The 13,016-nt window shown below is 45.5% G+C and overlaps 1 protein-coding gene across 3 annotated transcripts in view; it reads right to left on the bottom strand.

The window, feature by feature from the left end:
• Positions 1-13,016, bottom strand: part of TOM1 (target of myb1 membrane trafficking protein) — a 352,338-nt gene that overhangs the window by 109,490 nt on the left and 229,832 nt on the right. Inside the window, exon 13 of one of the 3 annotated variants that reach the window (XM_086962922.1) lies at positions 3,870-3,935. The exons of 1 other annotated variant lie outside the window; for it this stretch is intronic. In XM_086962922.1, coding sequence (XP_086819048.1) covers positions 3,870-3,935 — 66 coding nt within the window. The remainder of the gene's footprint in view (positions 1-3,869; positions 3,936-13,016) is intronic. One more of the 3 variants, XM_086962928.1, reaches the window with a different exon arrangement.

Raw genomic sequence — 13,016 nt, 5'->3', positions numbered from 1 at the left:
CCAGATGCCGAGCGCCTGAGGCAGACCTCATTCATATGTTGTGGTCCTGCCCGGCGCTGTCCTCATACTGGCTTTTGGTCGAGGATACTCTAAATAGGACTACAGGGAGAACTTTGTCGGTTGACGCGGCGGTGGGGCTCTTACACTGGTTCCCGCACACCCCTAAAAATAAAATTTCGAGCAAGTTTATCGGTTTAGGGCTCGTCCTCGCTAAACGGGAGATAACCAGGAATTGGAAGGCAAGAGTTGGTCCGTCGGGAGCTAAATGGCACAACGAACTTCTGAAGTGGGCTGCGGGGGAGAGCACTCTGCGATACCAACTGGCGGGGCGGCAGCACAACGAGAGGGCGCTAGAATCAGCACTGGAATGGGAGACAATAGTGCAGGCCCTTAGAGATTACTGCGCTTCCAGCGATTCCGAGGGTGATGATGCAGCGCAACCCGAGTCCTGTTAGACTTCCACGATACGGATCTCAATACAGTCATCTGGGGTTTTTCCCATAGGCTCTTCCTACACATACCACTACACACTGATGGCGGGGTTGGGTGGGGGAGGGAGTTGAATCACGAGACTGTTGGGGGGGAGTTGGTTTTTTCTGTTAGGTTGATCTAGAAAAGCAGATGAAGCCCGTGGGATTATCCGGATCAGCTTCGACGTTCTACCAGATCCCCACCTGTGTTCTATGTAAGAAGACGCCGCCCGACCCTTGGGTTGTGGGCTGAATGGCTGTGTACCCACGTTGTTTTCTCACGGGGGATCGGATGTATCTACCCTTTTATTCCTGCAAATGTGTTGCTGATCTGACATGTAACTTTGACTAATTCCTGCAATAAAAATATATTTAAAAAAAAAAAAATGAATATGTTGCAGAAACATTGCAAATTCGGAATCTGACGAGCCACTTCAGGACCGGGCTACACCTATTCTTTTAAGTACAGTTTTTGTATATGTTTATAGGTCTTCGTCTGTCATCCTGATGAGTACTACAAGGGAACCATTAGAAGAATACAAAACATATTTGCAACAGCAGATGTGTACATACTAGATTCAGCGTGAAGTTTAACAGCATGTTTCTTGTAATGTAATAGTATGAGGTTCAAAAAGGAATCTATCACTGGGACATTTACCATTTTCTTTCAAGGTGGCCTAGAGTCCTGAGGAAATATTGTTGTTGTAAATACATCATCCGGTTTGTCAAATGTTAATTTTGTGTGTCATCCCGTCTGATTTGTAAAACGTGGGTCTCTTCAGCAAGTGACCACTTCTGGCTGTCTCTAAGCCAAACAGAGTTTTGTTGGCTACAGCCAATGCATGGCTTTTAGCCTCTGGTAAAAAGAACATTTTAATTTGTCCTTCATCTTGTTTTTCTTTGGTACTGGGAGCAGCACCAAAGGGTATTTCTGGAGCTCCATGGTTACCATTTGCCTTATAGCTAAACTTAACCTGTTCGCTCTCTCCTCCCACAATTTCTTAATCTTCACACATCACTGAGTCCGTTGTATAAAAGTAGTGCCTTATACCCCATACTTCAGGTGATTTGTGGACCTAAATGGGTATACTTTATGTAAAGTTATTGGCATCTAGTTAGTTCAATGGAGGAAGTTACATTGCAGAAACTATAAATGAGGATTACCTATTTCGTTTTTAATTGGGGTACAAGCGCTTGTCTATTATTGGTTATGAAATTGCCTCCAGCATTTTCCGTTTATCGCCGGTTTAGATGATGGTTTGTTAATTCGTAGGGTCCTGTGTAATGATGTGATTATTTTGCCCGCTCACCATCGGTGATGAAGGTTTAAGCTTCCTCTGGCATGTTTAAACACTGCCCTTGTTTCTTGGGCCACTCTGGCCAATTCAGAATATTTAACTATTTACCCCCCAAATTGGGCCTGCAGCTCCTGCAACTTAGCAGAAATCGGCTATTTTTATGCAGCCCCCCTAAATCCAACTTGGTACAGTCATGTCCCTACTTCTGTTCCCAAATGATGGTGATCATCAAAATGTTATGTCCTGAGCAAAAGGAGCCTTTCCAGTTAGTCTCAGATTTTTCCTGTTCAATGGACCATGTAAGAGAGATCCCTTAGGTTTTTCTTGCGAGCTTTCTCTACCATATTTGTTAAAATAAAACAAAAACAGGATAGGCTTGAAAAATGTTTTTGTATTTACCAAAGGAAGAAGGTATCTATGCCACAAAGAAAAAAGTAGGCTGGTAGCGGACTTGGGAAAACCTCTGAGATCTCCACTTGTCCTGTGTCTCATGTGAGGCAAACAGATGTCACACACAGGTACACCACACACAAAGAAGTGTCACACAGAGGCATATAAAAAACTTGGCAGCTTTGACACATACCACTCAAATGACACCTGGGATACATCTCAAATAAAAACCAAACACTGACTCACAAACACAATCCTTCAAAACATCTCCCAATAAGACCTTTCCTTTTCCACCACCAAGCGGCATCATAAGCGAAGCAACATCTAAGACTTCTGCTAGCAGGATAGGATGGGTCACAGGAAACCAAGCCAGTCACCTCTATGGCCTTGTACAGATGATGTGCTTCTCGCCTCCAAGGCTTGATTTGTCAGGAATGGGAAAGACTTAATGTTAGAACATAGTGTATTAACAAAATGCAAAAACACTACCAAGCCAAATTCATTTCCCTTCTGTTGTAGGAATGTTTCATTTTCTGCTCTTAACTCCAGTCCTAACAGGTTTGTGGGAAGGAAACAGAGCAGATCCTCTTTAGGCCTAAACAAGCTCAGGCAGGTCTGGTATTTATAGTACTGTAGGAGCAAAGTGAATTGGCACAGAAACTGCCTGTTATATCAAAGATGCCTGAAGCAGTTAGGGCTTGCATGCTCTGACGAGTGTCATAGAGACACAGAGCTCCTTATCCTGTAGAACAGGATGGACTATAAGCATTGGCGCAGGAATATTGGCCGTGTAGATCCTAAGGTTGAATTGAGGATTGGCACAAGGATACTGGCCCTGCAGATCCTAGGGCTGAGGTGATGATTGGTACAGGGATACTGGCCCTGCAGAGGCCAGTGCTGAGGTGATTGTCATGTGAGCAGTGTCACTTAGAGGCGAGAAGCAATCGCTCAAGGATACAGGTTCTTACTACGGTTGATGCCTACAAGTTCTGGTTTTGAACGGTCTGGGAAAGCAGGATTATTACATTTTAATGATTTTTCCATGCCTTTTACGGGAGAGGATGGCACTGATGAAGAATATATCTAAAACTAGACCAGACAAGCAGGACCCGCACCAAGCAACCTATGAAAATGAACAGTGTTTGGGAACGTCACATGATTCTCAATGGGAATCCTATCCTCAATGTCCAGCTCCACTATCTACCTCTTAAATTTCCCTTCCCACTGACTTCACAGGGCTTTGCTCGAGAATCTCCACCGCAGTATGAGGGGCACTAATGAAGGGCATTAACTGGAGTCTGAGAGAGTGGGTTTAGCGTACAAAGGTCAGCTGGTCAACATCAAAGAAGATCCTTTGAAGGGATAAATAAATGAGACCATCGACTTCGGACACTGGCCTAAGGGCGTGAAGGGATCATCTTGTGATATCATCAACCAGAGATTCTCGACTCTTGTGGGAGATGTATGTGGTGATTAGCATGTGGCACTTAGTGGTAATCAGCAGATCAGTGTGTGTGGATTTGTGTGGGGGGAAAATCAGTGCGTTGCTTGGGGATTTGAATGCTCAGAAAATTACCCCGAGATCTTAAATGACTGACACTCTTCGGCCCTAGAACTTCCACTGGGATTACATGTGACGTCCCAAAGTACTTCTCACTTCTCCTCCTGCGCCCCAAACCAACCTTCATGATGCCCTTAAGGAGGCGCTCACCATTCCCTGTGTTGTCATCCAGTTACCAAGGTTCTCCAATTTGTGGGAGAGCTCCGGATCCATCTGCTAACAATACAACCCACATTGAATGCACTGGAGCAACATGTGTGTACAGAAATGGGTGTGTGCAGGAGTCAGTCAGAGTGGGAGAGTGAAAAGAAGGGCATTAGGGCCCCATGTACTAAAGACACCAACCAGGCCAAGTGCTAGCACAGATGTGTGTATATGCTGTGCGGTAAAATGCGTGTGTGTGTGTGTGTTTATATATATATATTTGACATCAGGAAATAAAACAATTTGAGTACGAATTTGGGGCCGTGTCCTCCGCCATTCTTGACTCCGGAGATTAGGATTCAGGCTGGAACTACGATATATATATACACACAAATGTCTCGCGCTGCTGAGGCGCAAGCAAAATGTCGCACACAGGATTTCTTGGTTGGAGCAATTTTATTTATTGACTTGACGCGTTTCGACAGCACAGTCTTTGTCAAAAAGTCATAGCAATATATATATATATATATATATATATATATATATATATATATATATAACAATTGTGGAACCTCGTGTTTGTGTTTATGACTAGAAAATATGCACTTGCTCTTAATTGTTAAACTGTCTTTTATCGAGTGTTATTACCGATGTGAGCATGTTTCCTTAGGGATTTTAACATTTGTCTACTTTTTAGATTTGCTTTTATGCAAAATAACAAATGTTTTAATACCTGTGCAATACCAATCTCCTATTTACTTACATTTGTTAAAATGGCCGACAAATTTGTAAACAACTGAACTGTGTAATGTATGTCCTTTTACAACCCTTTCCATGCATTAAAGAAGGGTTCAATGACAACGCAAAAACATCGTGATCAAGGGAGCTTGACTCCCGAAACGCGTTGATGAAATTGCTGTAATCTAATAAAGAAGCCTGAAATAACGATATCTGTGAGGGCCGGATGATTTCCATTGAAACGAAACTGGAGTTGAAATATATATATATATATATATATATATATATATATATATATATATATATATATATATATATATATATATATATATATATATATATATATATATATATATATATATATATATATATATATATATATATATATATATATATATATATATATATATATATATATATATATATATATATATATATATATATATATATATATATATATATATATATATATATATATATATATATATATATATATATATATATATATATATATATATATATATATATATATATATATATATATATATATATATATATATATATATATATATATATATATATATATATATATATATATATATATATATATATATATATATATATATTCACCAAAGTAGAAAATAATGTCTGCACACATCCATTGCTTTATGCTTGGGTTTTATTCAAGAGTCTCAAGGAGCCCCATTCACCTACACGTTTCGACCGCAGGTCTTGATCACAGTGTTGCCACTTGTCTTTTTTCTATGTTCATTATTTATACATTCACTGCCCATCAGCTAACAATGAAGCATCCTGGGAGATGTAGTTTAACTAATACATGTGGACGTTTGAAGCGTTCTAAGCTTTACATTTCATTGTATAAACCCATTCAAATATTTATCACTTTGACTTTTTTATCAACAATGTATTCGAGGAAGTGGACAATCATTTCAGGGATTATAAATGTCGGTTTTAGTACATGGATTGCTTCCATATAACTAATGTATTAGTTATACCGACGCATAGAGCACCAACTACCAATTTATTTTGGGATATAGTATCTATGCAAGTGATTCTTCATGTATTGGCTTAGTGCCATTTAACCCCTCATAGAGAGTCCAGTCCTCAAATATTTTTCACCGAGCTACGCTAATTTGGCAATGGGCTTCTGGGAAAGAACTATAGCCTGGGATGAAGAGAATGACTACTACACATCAAAGGTAGTTATTTGGCTCCGTTTTATCGACGACCTGTTCCTTATTTGGAACGGTACTGAACGTGAATTCTCCGAATATTTGAACATACTTAATAACAACGACCTGGGATTGAGATTTACATCAGTCATCAGCGAAAATGAAGTTGTATTTCTAGACACAAAGGTATACATTGATAATGGCCAATTGGAGACCACTGTCCACAGAAAGAATACGGCAACAAACAGTATTCTACATGGTGACAGTTTTCATCCTACAATTTTAAAAAAAAGTATACCCTACGGAGAATTCATCCGGATGAAAAGAAATTGCTCAAATCCAGAGGAAATGAATCTAAAATATAGGGAAACAACGAAAAGATTCCTGAAACGAGGATATAATTATAACGATGTCAAAAAAGGAGAATTAAAAGCCAGAAAACTTACAAGAACACAAACTCTGATCGATAAAAAACAAACTGAATCAGCAACTAAACCAGAACCGATCAGAATGATCATGACTTACAGCAAGGAGAGTCAGAACATAAGAAGGATCCTCAATAAATATTGGAACATTATTAAAAAAGTTCCAGACATTGGTGACCAAATGAGTGAACATCCCTTGGTCACATTCAGAAAACCTCCCTCATTGCAAGACAAACTGGTTAACAGTCACTTCAAAGAGAATAAAAAGAAAAAAGATTGGTTAACCTCCAGACAAAAAGGCTTTACCAAATGATTTAACTGTAAAGCTTGTACAGTAGGACTCTCTCGGAAATCGTTAAAAGATCCACAAGGCAAGATCTTTAACATAGAGGACACCATAACTTGCAAAACTACTCATGTTGTCTACATCTTAACATGTGCATGTGGAAAGAACTATATTGGAATGACCACTTGTCCACTACACAAAAGAATCTTGGAACACATCCGAGCAATCCAAAATGGAGACATGTCCTATGCCATTGCTAAGCATATGTCACTACATACTGGAAAAAGTTGGAAGGACATACGCTATAGTGGCATAGCAACAATACTTCCTAATGAAAGAGGGGGCAACCGGAAACTACAATTGAGGAGACTGGAGTCGCGTTTGATTATACGTTTCCAAACTAAGACTCCGAGAGGATTGAACATGGATGATGAGATGCATGTGCATCTCTAATGACTCTGCGAATTTTGGGAAATCTAACAGACATTAATTTTTCTGACTTCATTAAAATATGTAGATTATCACGATATTCATTGTGGGCACTGAGCCCTACATAAGAAATATTTGAGGACTGGACTCTCTATGAGGGGTTAAATGGCACTAAGCCAATACATGAAGAATCACTTGCATAGATACTATATCCCAAAATAAATTGGTAGTTGGTGCTCTATGCGTCGGTATAACTAATACATTAGTTATATGGAAGCAATCCATGTACTAAAATCGACATTTATAATCCCTGAAATGATTGTCCACTTCCTCGAATACATTGTTGATAAAAAAGTCAAAGTGATAAATATTTGAATGGGTTTATACAATGAAATGTAAAGCTTAGAACGCTTCAAACGTCCACATGTATTAGTTAATGCAAATGCTACTTACCAGTATGCATCTGTTCTTGGCATGTAGGGCTGCTGACATTCATATCTGTGCATAGATCGCCGCCTAGTGTTGGGTCCGGATGATTGCACATTGTTGTCCTGGAAGAGTCTTCGAAGTATCACGAGATAGGTGGCTCCTCCCCTGGACTACAGTGCGCATGGGCATCGCCTCCATCCCCAGATTGTTTTTAGCCATTGGCAGAGATGGAGTGAAGTATGTGAGTGATGACCATGCTATGAGCATATATATATATATATGAAGACTGCAGCTGCTACAGGCGCCGGGGAGGAGGGTGGGCGATATGAATGTCAACAGCCCTACATGCCAAGAACAGATGCATACTGGTAAGTAGCATTTGCAGTTCGAGGCATGTGGGCTGCTGAATTCATATCTGTGCATAGAATACATAGCAGTCCCTCCATTAGCGGCGGTTGCCCGTGCCAGCTGCAGCAGTCTGAAAAAGTGTCTTGAGAACAGCCTGACCAACAGCTGCCTGCTGTTTGGAGTGCACGTCTACACAGTAATGTTTAGTGAAAGTATGTGTGGTAGACCATGTGGCTGCTCTACAAATATCTTCTAAGGGAATGTTACCTAGGAAAGCCATAGAGGCCCCCAACTTCCTGGTGGAGTGGGCTCTTGGTGGGATAGTGAGAGTGCGTTTAGCTTTAGCGTAACAGATTTGAATGCATTTCACAATCCACCTAGCGATCCCAGCTTTGGAGATAGCGTTTCCCTTGTGGTGTGAGGCAAAAGCAACGAAAAGCTGCTTGGTTTTGCGAAAATCTTTTGTCCTGTCCACATAGTACATCAAGGCTCTTTTAACGTCAAGGGTGTGGAGCATCCGCTCCGCCAGCGTCTCTGGGTTTTGGAAAAACACCGGCAACTCAATTGTATGGTTCATATGGAATTGAGACACAACCTTGGGTAAGAATTTAGGGTTAGTGCGGAGCACAACCCTGTTAGCATGTACTTGGAAGAAAGGTTCTTGGATGGTGAGCGCCTGCAACTCGCTAACCCTCCGTAGCGATGTTATTGCTACTAAGAAAGCAACCTTCCAAGTCAGAAATTGAAGCTCACAAGAGTGCAGTGGCTCGAAGGGAGGACCCATCAGTCTTGTAAGAACCACATTGAGGTTCCATTCTGGAGCTTGTGGGGTCCTTGGCGGAATGACTCTCTTGAGTCCTTCCAGAAAAGCCTTGATAGCAGGGACCTTAAAAAGTGACAGGTGTTGCCTGTTCTGGAGGTATGCTGCCATAGCAGACAGGTGAATGCGGATGGAAGAGTACGCCAAATTGCATTGATACAGGTGGAACAGGTAACAAATGATGTTTTGAATTGAAGCATCTAGCGGGTCAATATTGTGGTTAACACAGTAAATGACAAACCTCTTCCATTTAGCCGCATAACAAGCTCTAGTAGTGGGCTTCCTTGCCTCCCGAATGATGTTCATGCAATCAGGAGGAAGATTGAGGTAGCCAAACTCTAGGACTTCAGGAGCCAGATCGCCAGGTTGAGCTGTTGCGGATCTGGGTGCTGAATGTCGCCATGGCTCTGCGTCAGAAGGCTGGGAGTGAGATGAAGCCTTTGATGCGGTACCACGGAGAGTTCCAGAAACGTGGTGTACCATGGCTGGCGAGCCCACGTTGGAGCAACCAGGATGAGAGTCATCGAGTGCTGCCTGAGCTTGCGTGCCACCAGCGGTATCAGAGGTGCTGGGGGAAAAGCGTACGCAAATCTGCCTGACCAGTTCATCCACATCGCATTGCCCTGTGATTGCGGGTGTGGGAACCTGGCGGCGAAGCTTTGGCATTTTGCGTTCTCCTTTGTGGCGAACAGGTCTATCTCTGGATGACCCCACCTTTGGAAGTACGGTTGGAGTACTGATGGATGTATCTCCCACTCGTGCATTTGATGACTGTGCCTGCTGAGCAGGTCCGCCATCTGGTTGTCCTTGCCCGGGAGATGCTCCGCCATGAGGAAGATGTTCCTCTGAATGGCCCACTTCCACATGCTCTGAGCCAGATGAGACAGCTGCGGAGAGTGTGTGCCTCCCTGCTTCTGAATGTAGTACATGGCTGTCATGTTGTCCGTCCGGAGCAACACGACCTTGTTGCACAGATGTACTTTGAACGCCTTTAAGGCCATGAAGATTGCCATCAGTTCCAAAACATTGATGTGCATCTTCCTTTGCTGTAGTGTCCATAGTCCCTGCACTGTGTAGTGGAGTACATGCGCTCCCCATCCCTGGAGAGAAGCGTCCGTCGTCAGGATAATCTGTGGCACAGGCTCTTGAAATGGTCGGCCCTTGCAAAGGTTTTGTGGATTCCACCAATGCAGAGAGTTGTATGCCCGACCGCTTACCAACACTAGGTCTGTCAGTTGCCCATGAGCCTGAGTCCACTGACGTGCCAGGCACTCCTGAAGCGGACGCATATGTAGTCTCGCGTGCGGGACAATGGAGATGCAGGAGGCCATCATGCCTATCAACTGTATGAACACCTTCGCTGGAAGCGAGTGTTGAGGTCTGAATCGTTGGATCAGCGTTTGGATACTGGCGATTCTCACTGAAGTTGGCTGCGCAGTGGCCGCCAGAGTGTTTATTGTCGCGCCCAGATACTGTCGTACATGGGCGGGCTGGAGATGGGATTTCGGGTAGTTCAGAGAGAATCCCAGATCGTGCAGGAGATGAATGGTGCGGGACACGTGGTCGGCGCACTGTTGTTCTGTTTTTGCTTGAATGAGCCAGTCGTCCAGGTAAGGGTAGACGTGGACGTTCTGGCGTCGCAGATGCGCCGCCACAGTCACCAGGCACTTCGTAAAGACCCTTGGCGCTGTGGTGACCCCGAACGGCAGAACCCTGAACTGGTAGTGCTGGTCTTGGATCGTGAATCTGAGATACTTCCTGTGGGAAGGATGCAGGGGGATATGAAAGTATGCGTCTTTTAGATCCAACGTAGCCAGGAAGTCCCCCTGTTGAAGCAGAGGGAGTACCTGCTGCAACGTGAGCATATGGAAATGCTCCGAGAGAATGTACCAGTTGAGGGGCCTGAGGTCCAGGATGGGCCGCAGGGAACCGTCCTTTTTGGGGATTAGAAAGTACAGAGAGTAAACCCCTGTACCCCTTTCCTGCAGTGGGACGAGCTCTATTGCCCCTTTTTGCAGCATGACCTGAACTTCCTGCTGCAACAAGAGCAAGTGCTCGCCGGACATAGGGCGGCTTCTTGGGGGTATGTTCGGTGGAGTGGAGGTAAGTTCCAGACAGTAACCGTACTGGATAAGAGACTTGACCCACCTGTCCGTGGTGATGGATTTCCACGCGGGCAGGAACTGCTGGAGTCTCCCCCCGACCGGTGTTGTGTGGTCGGGGGCAGTAACAAGGCGTCACTGCTTGTTGGCGGCGGTGGACCTGGAGCTGTTCTTTCCACGTCCCCTGCCTTTGACGTTGTTGCCTCTGTAGCCACCTCTACCCTTGTTGGTGTATGAGGTTTGGGTATTGCCCTTGTAGTACTGGGTGGATTGCGATGCCTGACCCCTTGAGGTGCCTCTGGTATTGGAGCGGCGAAAGGAACCGCCCCGAAACTGCTGAGATTGGAGGGCCCCCATAGACTTAGCAGTGTCTGTATCTTTTTTCATTTTCTCAAGCGTCGCATCAACCTCAGGGCCAAACAAATGGTCAGGATTAACCGTCTGGTTCAGGATGGTCGTTTGTATATCAGGTTTAAACCCTGAAATCCTAAGCCATGCATGTCTTCTGAGCAACACACTAGTGTTGATTGCCCTGGAGACTGTATCAGCCACATCTAGCGCACATTTGATGGAAGCGTTTGTGATGAGCTTTCCCTCTTGAATTAACATTTCCCCTGCCTCCTTGTACTGGTCAGGCAAGTGCTGCAGCAGTGCTTCAAGGGTGTCATAATGAGCCCTATCGTAGCGTGCAAGTAGGGCCTGCGTGTTCGAGATGCGCCAAATGTTAGCTGCCTGTGCAGCAATCCGTTTCCCTGAGGCCTCAAATATTTTTGACTCTTTGTCTGGGGGAGGAGCGTCACCAGTCGTCTGTGAGTTCGCCCTCTTGCGAGCGTTGGACACAACCAAAGAGTCCAGTGGCAAGTGTCCCTTGATATATGTTGGATCCGAGGGCGCTGCCTTATATTTTTTATCAATGCGTGGATTGATGACACGTGCCCGAGTGGGCTCCTTGAAGACCTCCTGCGCGTGCTTGAGCACTCCCTTGAGCATTGGCAAAGTTTTGATTGACTTTTCGGCCACAGAGAAAGTGTCAAATAAAAAGTCCACATCCACAGGATCGGAGTGCAGCTCGACATCGTGGTTAGCCGCAGCTCTCTCGATCAACGCGTTGAAGGCAGCAGAGTCCTCCGTTGGCGAAGTCTTCGCCGCAAAGAGTTGCGGTTCCTGACCCGACTGCGGGTCCTCAGGGTCGCCTCCGGCAGACCAAGGTTCATGTTCCTCCTCCGGATCCGAGTACGCCGGATAGTTGTACTCGACCTCCTCCTCGTCGCCATCCCCCGCGTTGGAGTGAGTCGGGGAACGCGGCAGGTCACTTGGAGACGCCGGCGCCAAAGGTGCTAAAGCACCCGCAGAGTCCTTCTTATTTTTGAGAGGAATGCGAAAGTGTTCCAACACCGGCTCAGTGGTGATTTTCCTTTTGAGGAGGGACAGTTTCCCGGTATTGGCGTCGATGATGACTTCACGACGTTCTTCCTCCGCGAGTGGCTGGAGCCGAGGTTTAGACACCACCGGAGACGCTTTGGGCGTCGACACCTCCTTCGAGGGCACCCCAGCCACCTGCTTCGAAGCGAAGGCCTTCGGCGTCGACTTCGGCGGCAGGGTGAAGCGGATAGGCGCTTGTGCCTTCGACGGCTTCAACGCGGGCTTCGACACCCCAGCTTCAGGGTCGGGAAGCTCCACGACCTTCCGAATCCGCTGCAGGGACTCTTCGACCTTCTTCAAAAGGTCTGGAGAGGGAGTGACCGCCTCTCGTGATTTCCCTGACTTGGGAGTGGTGTCGGCGAGAGGCACCGTCTTCGGAGTCGATGCGTTACCGTCCTTGGCTCCGACGGCCGGAGCCGGGGAAGCCAGAGCTTTGGGATCGCCATGACGCTTCTTCGAAGCCTTCTTCGGGTCATCGACCGCGACCATCTTCGGCGCCGACGCAGCCGCGTCGGACGACTTCGCCTTCGGCACCGACCCCGAGGCCTTTGGGTCGGCCATCTTGGCGGGACTGTCCATGTCGGCCATTTTGAATTTCTTCGATTTTGACGCCTCCAGAGCCTTCTGTACCGCTTTCACTTTCGGTTTCGAAACCGGAGGCGTTGAACCCGAAGGCTTCACTTTCGTTTTTGGAAATGTGAGTGGCACCTCCAAAATGTCCGTGGCCGGGCCCGTAGGCGGGGCTGCTGGACTAATAACATGGTCTTGGGTAAGGCCCGAAGGCGATCCCTCGACCTGGGCCGCAGGAAGGGGGTCGACCCCTGAGTCAGTCAGGGGATGCTCCTCCTCCGAGCTATCCCCCACGGTGGCAATGGCCGTATCGTCGTCCCCTACCTCGTCGCCGGCTTCGTCAAACTCCTCGTCTCCTGCGTCGTAGGCCTCCCCCTCGGACGCAGGGCTA

Source organism: Lissotriton vulgaris, chromosome 1_1, assembly GCF_964263255.1.
Source record: "Lissotriton vulgaris chromosome 1_1, aLisVul1.2, whole genome shotgun sequence".
NCBI lineage: Eukaryota > Metazoa > Chordata > Amphibia > Caudata > Salamandridae > Lissotriton > Lissotriton vulgaris.
Note: the sequence above shows the minus strand (reverse complement) of the source record. Positions and strands in the feature narration are given on the sequence as shown.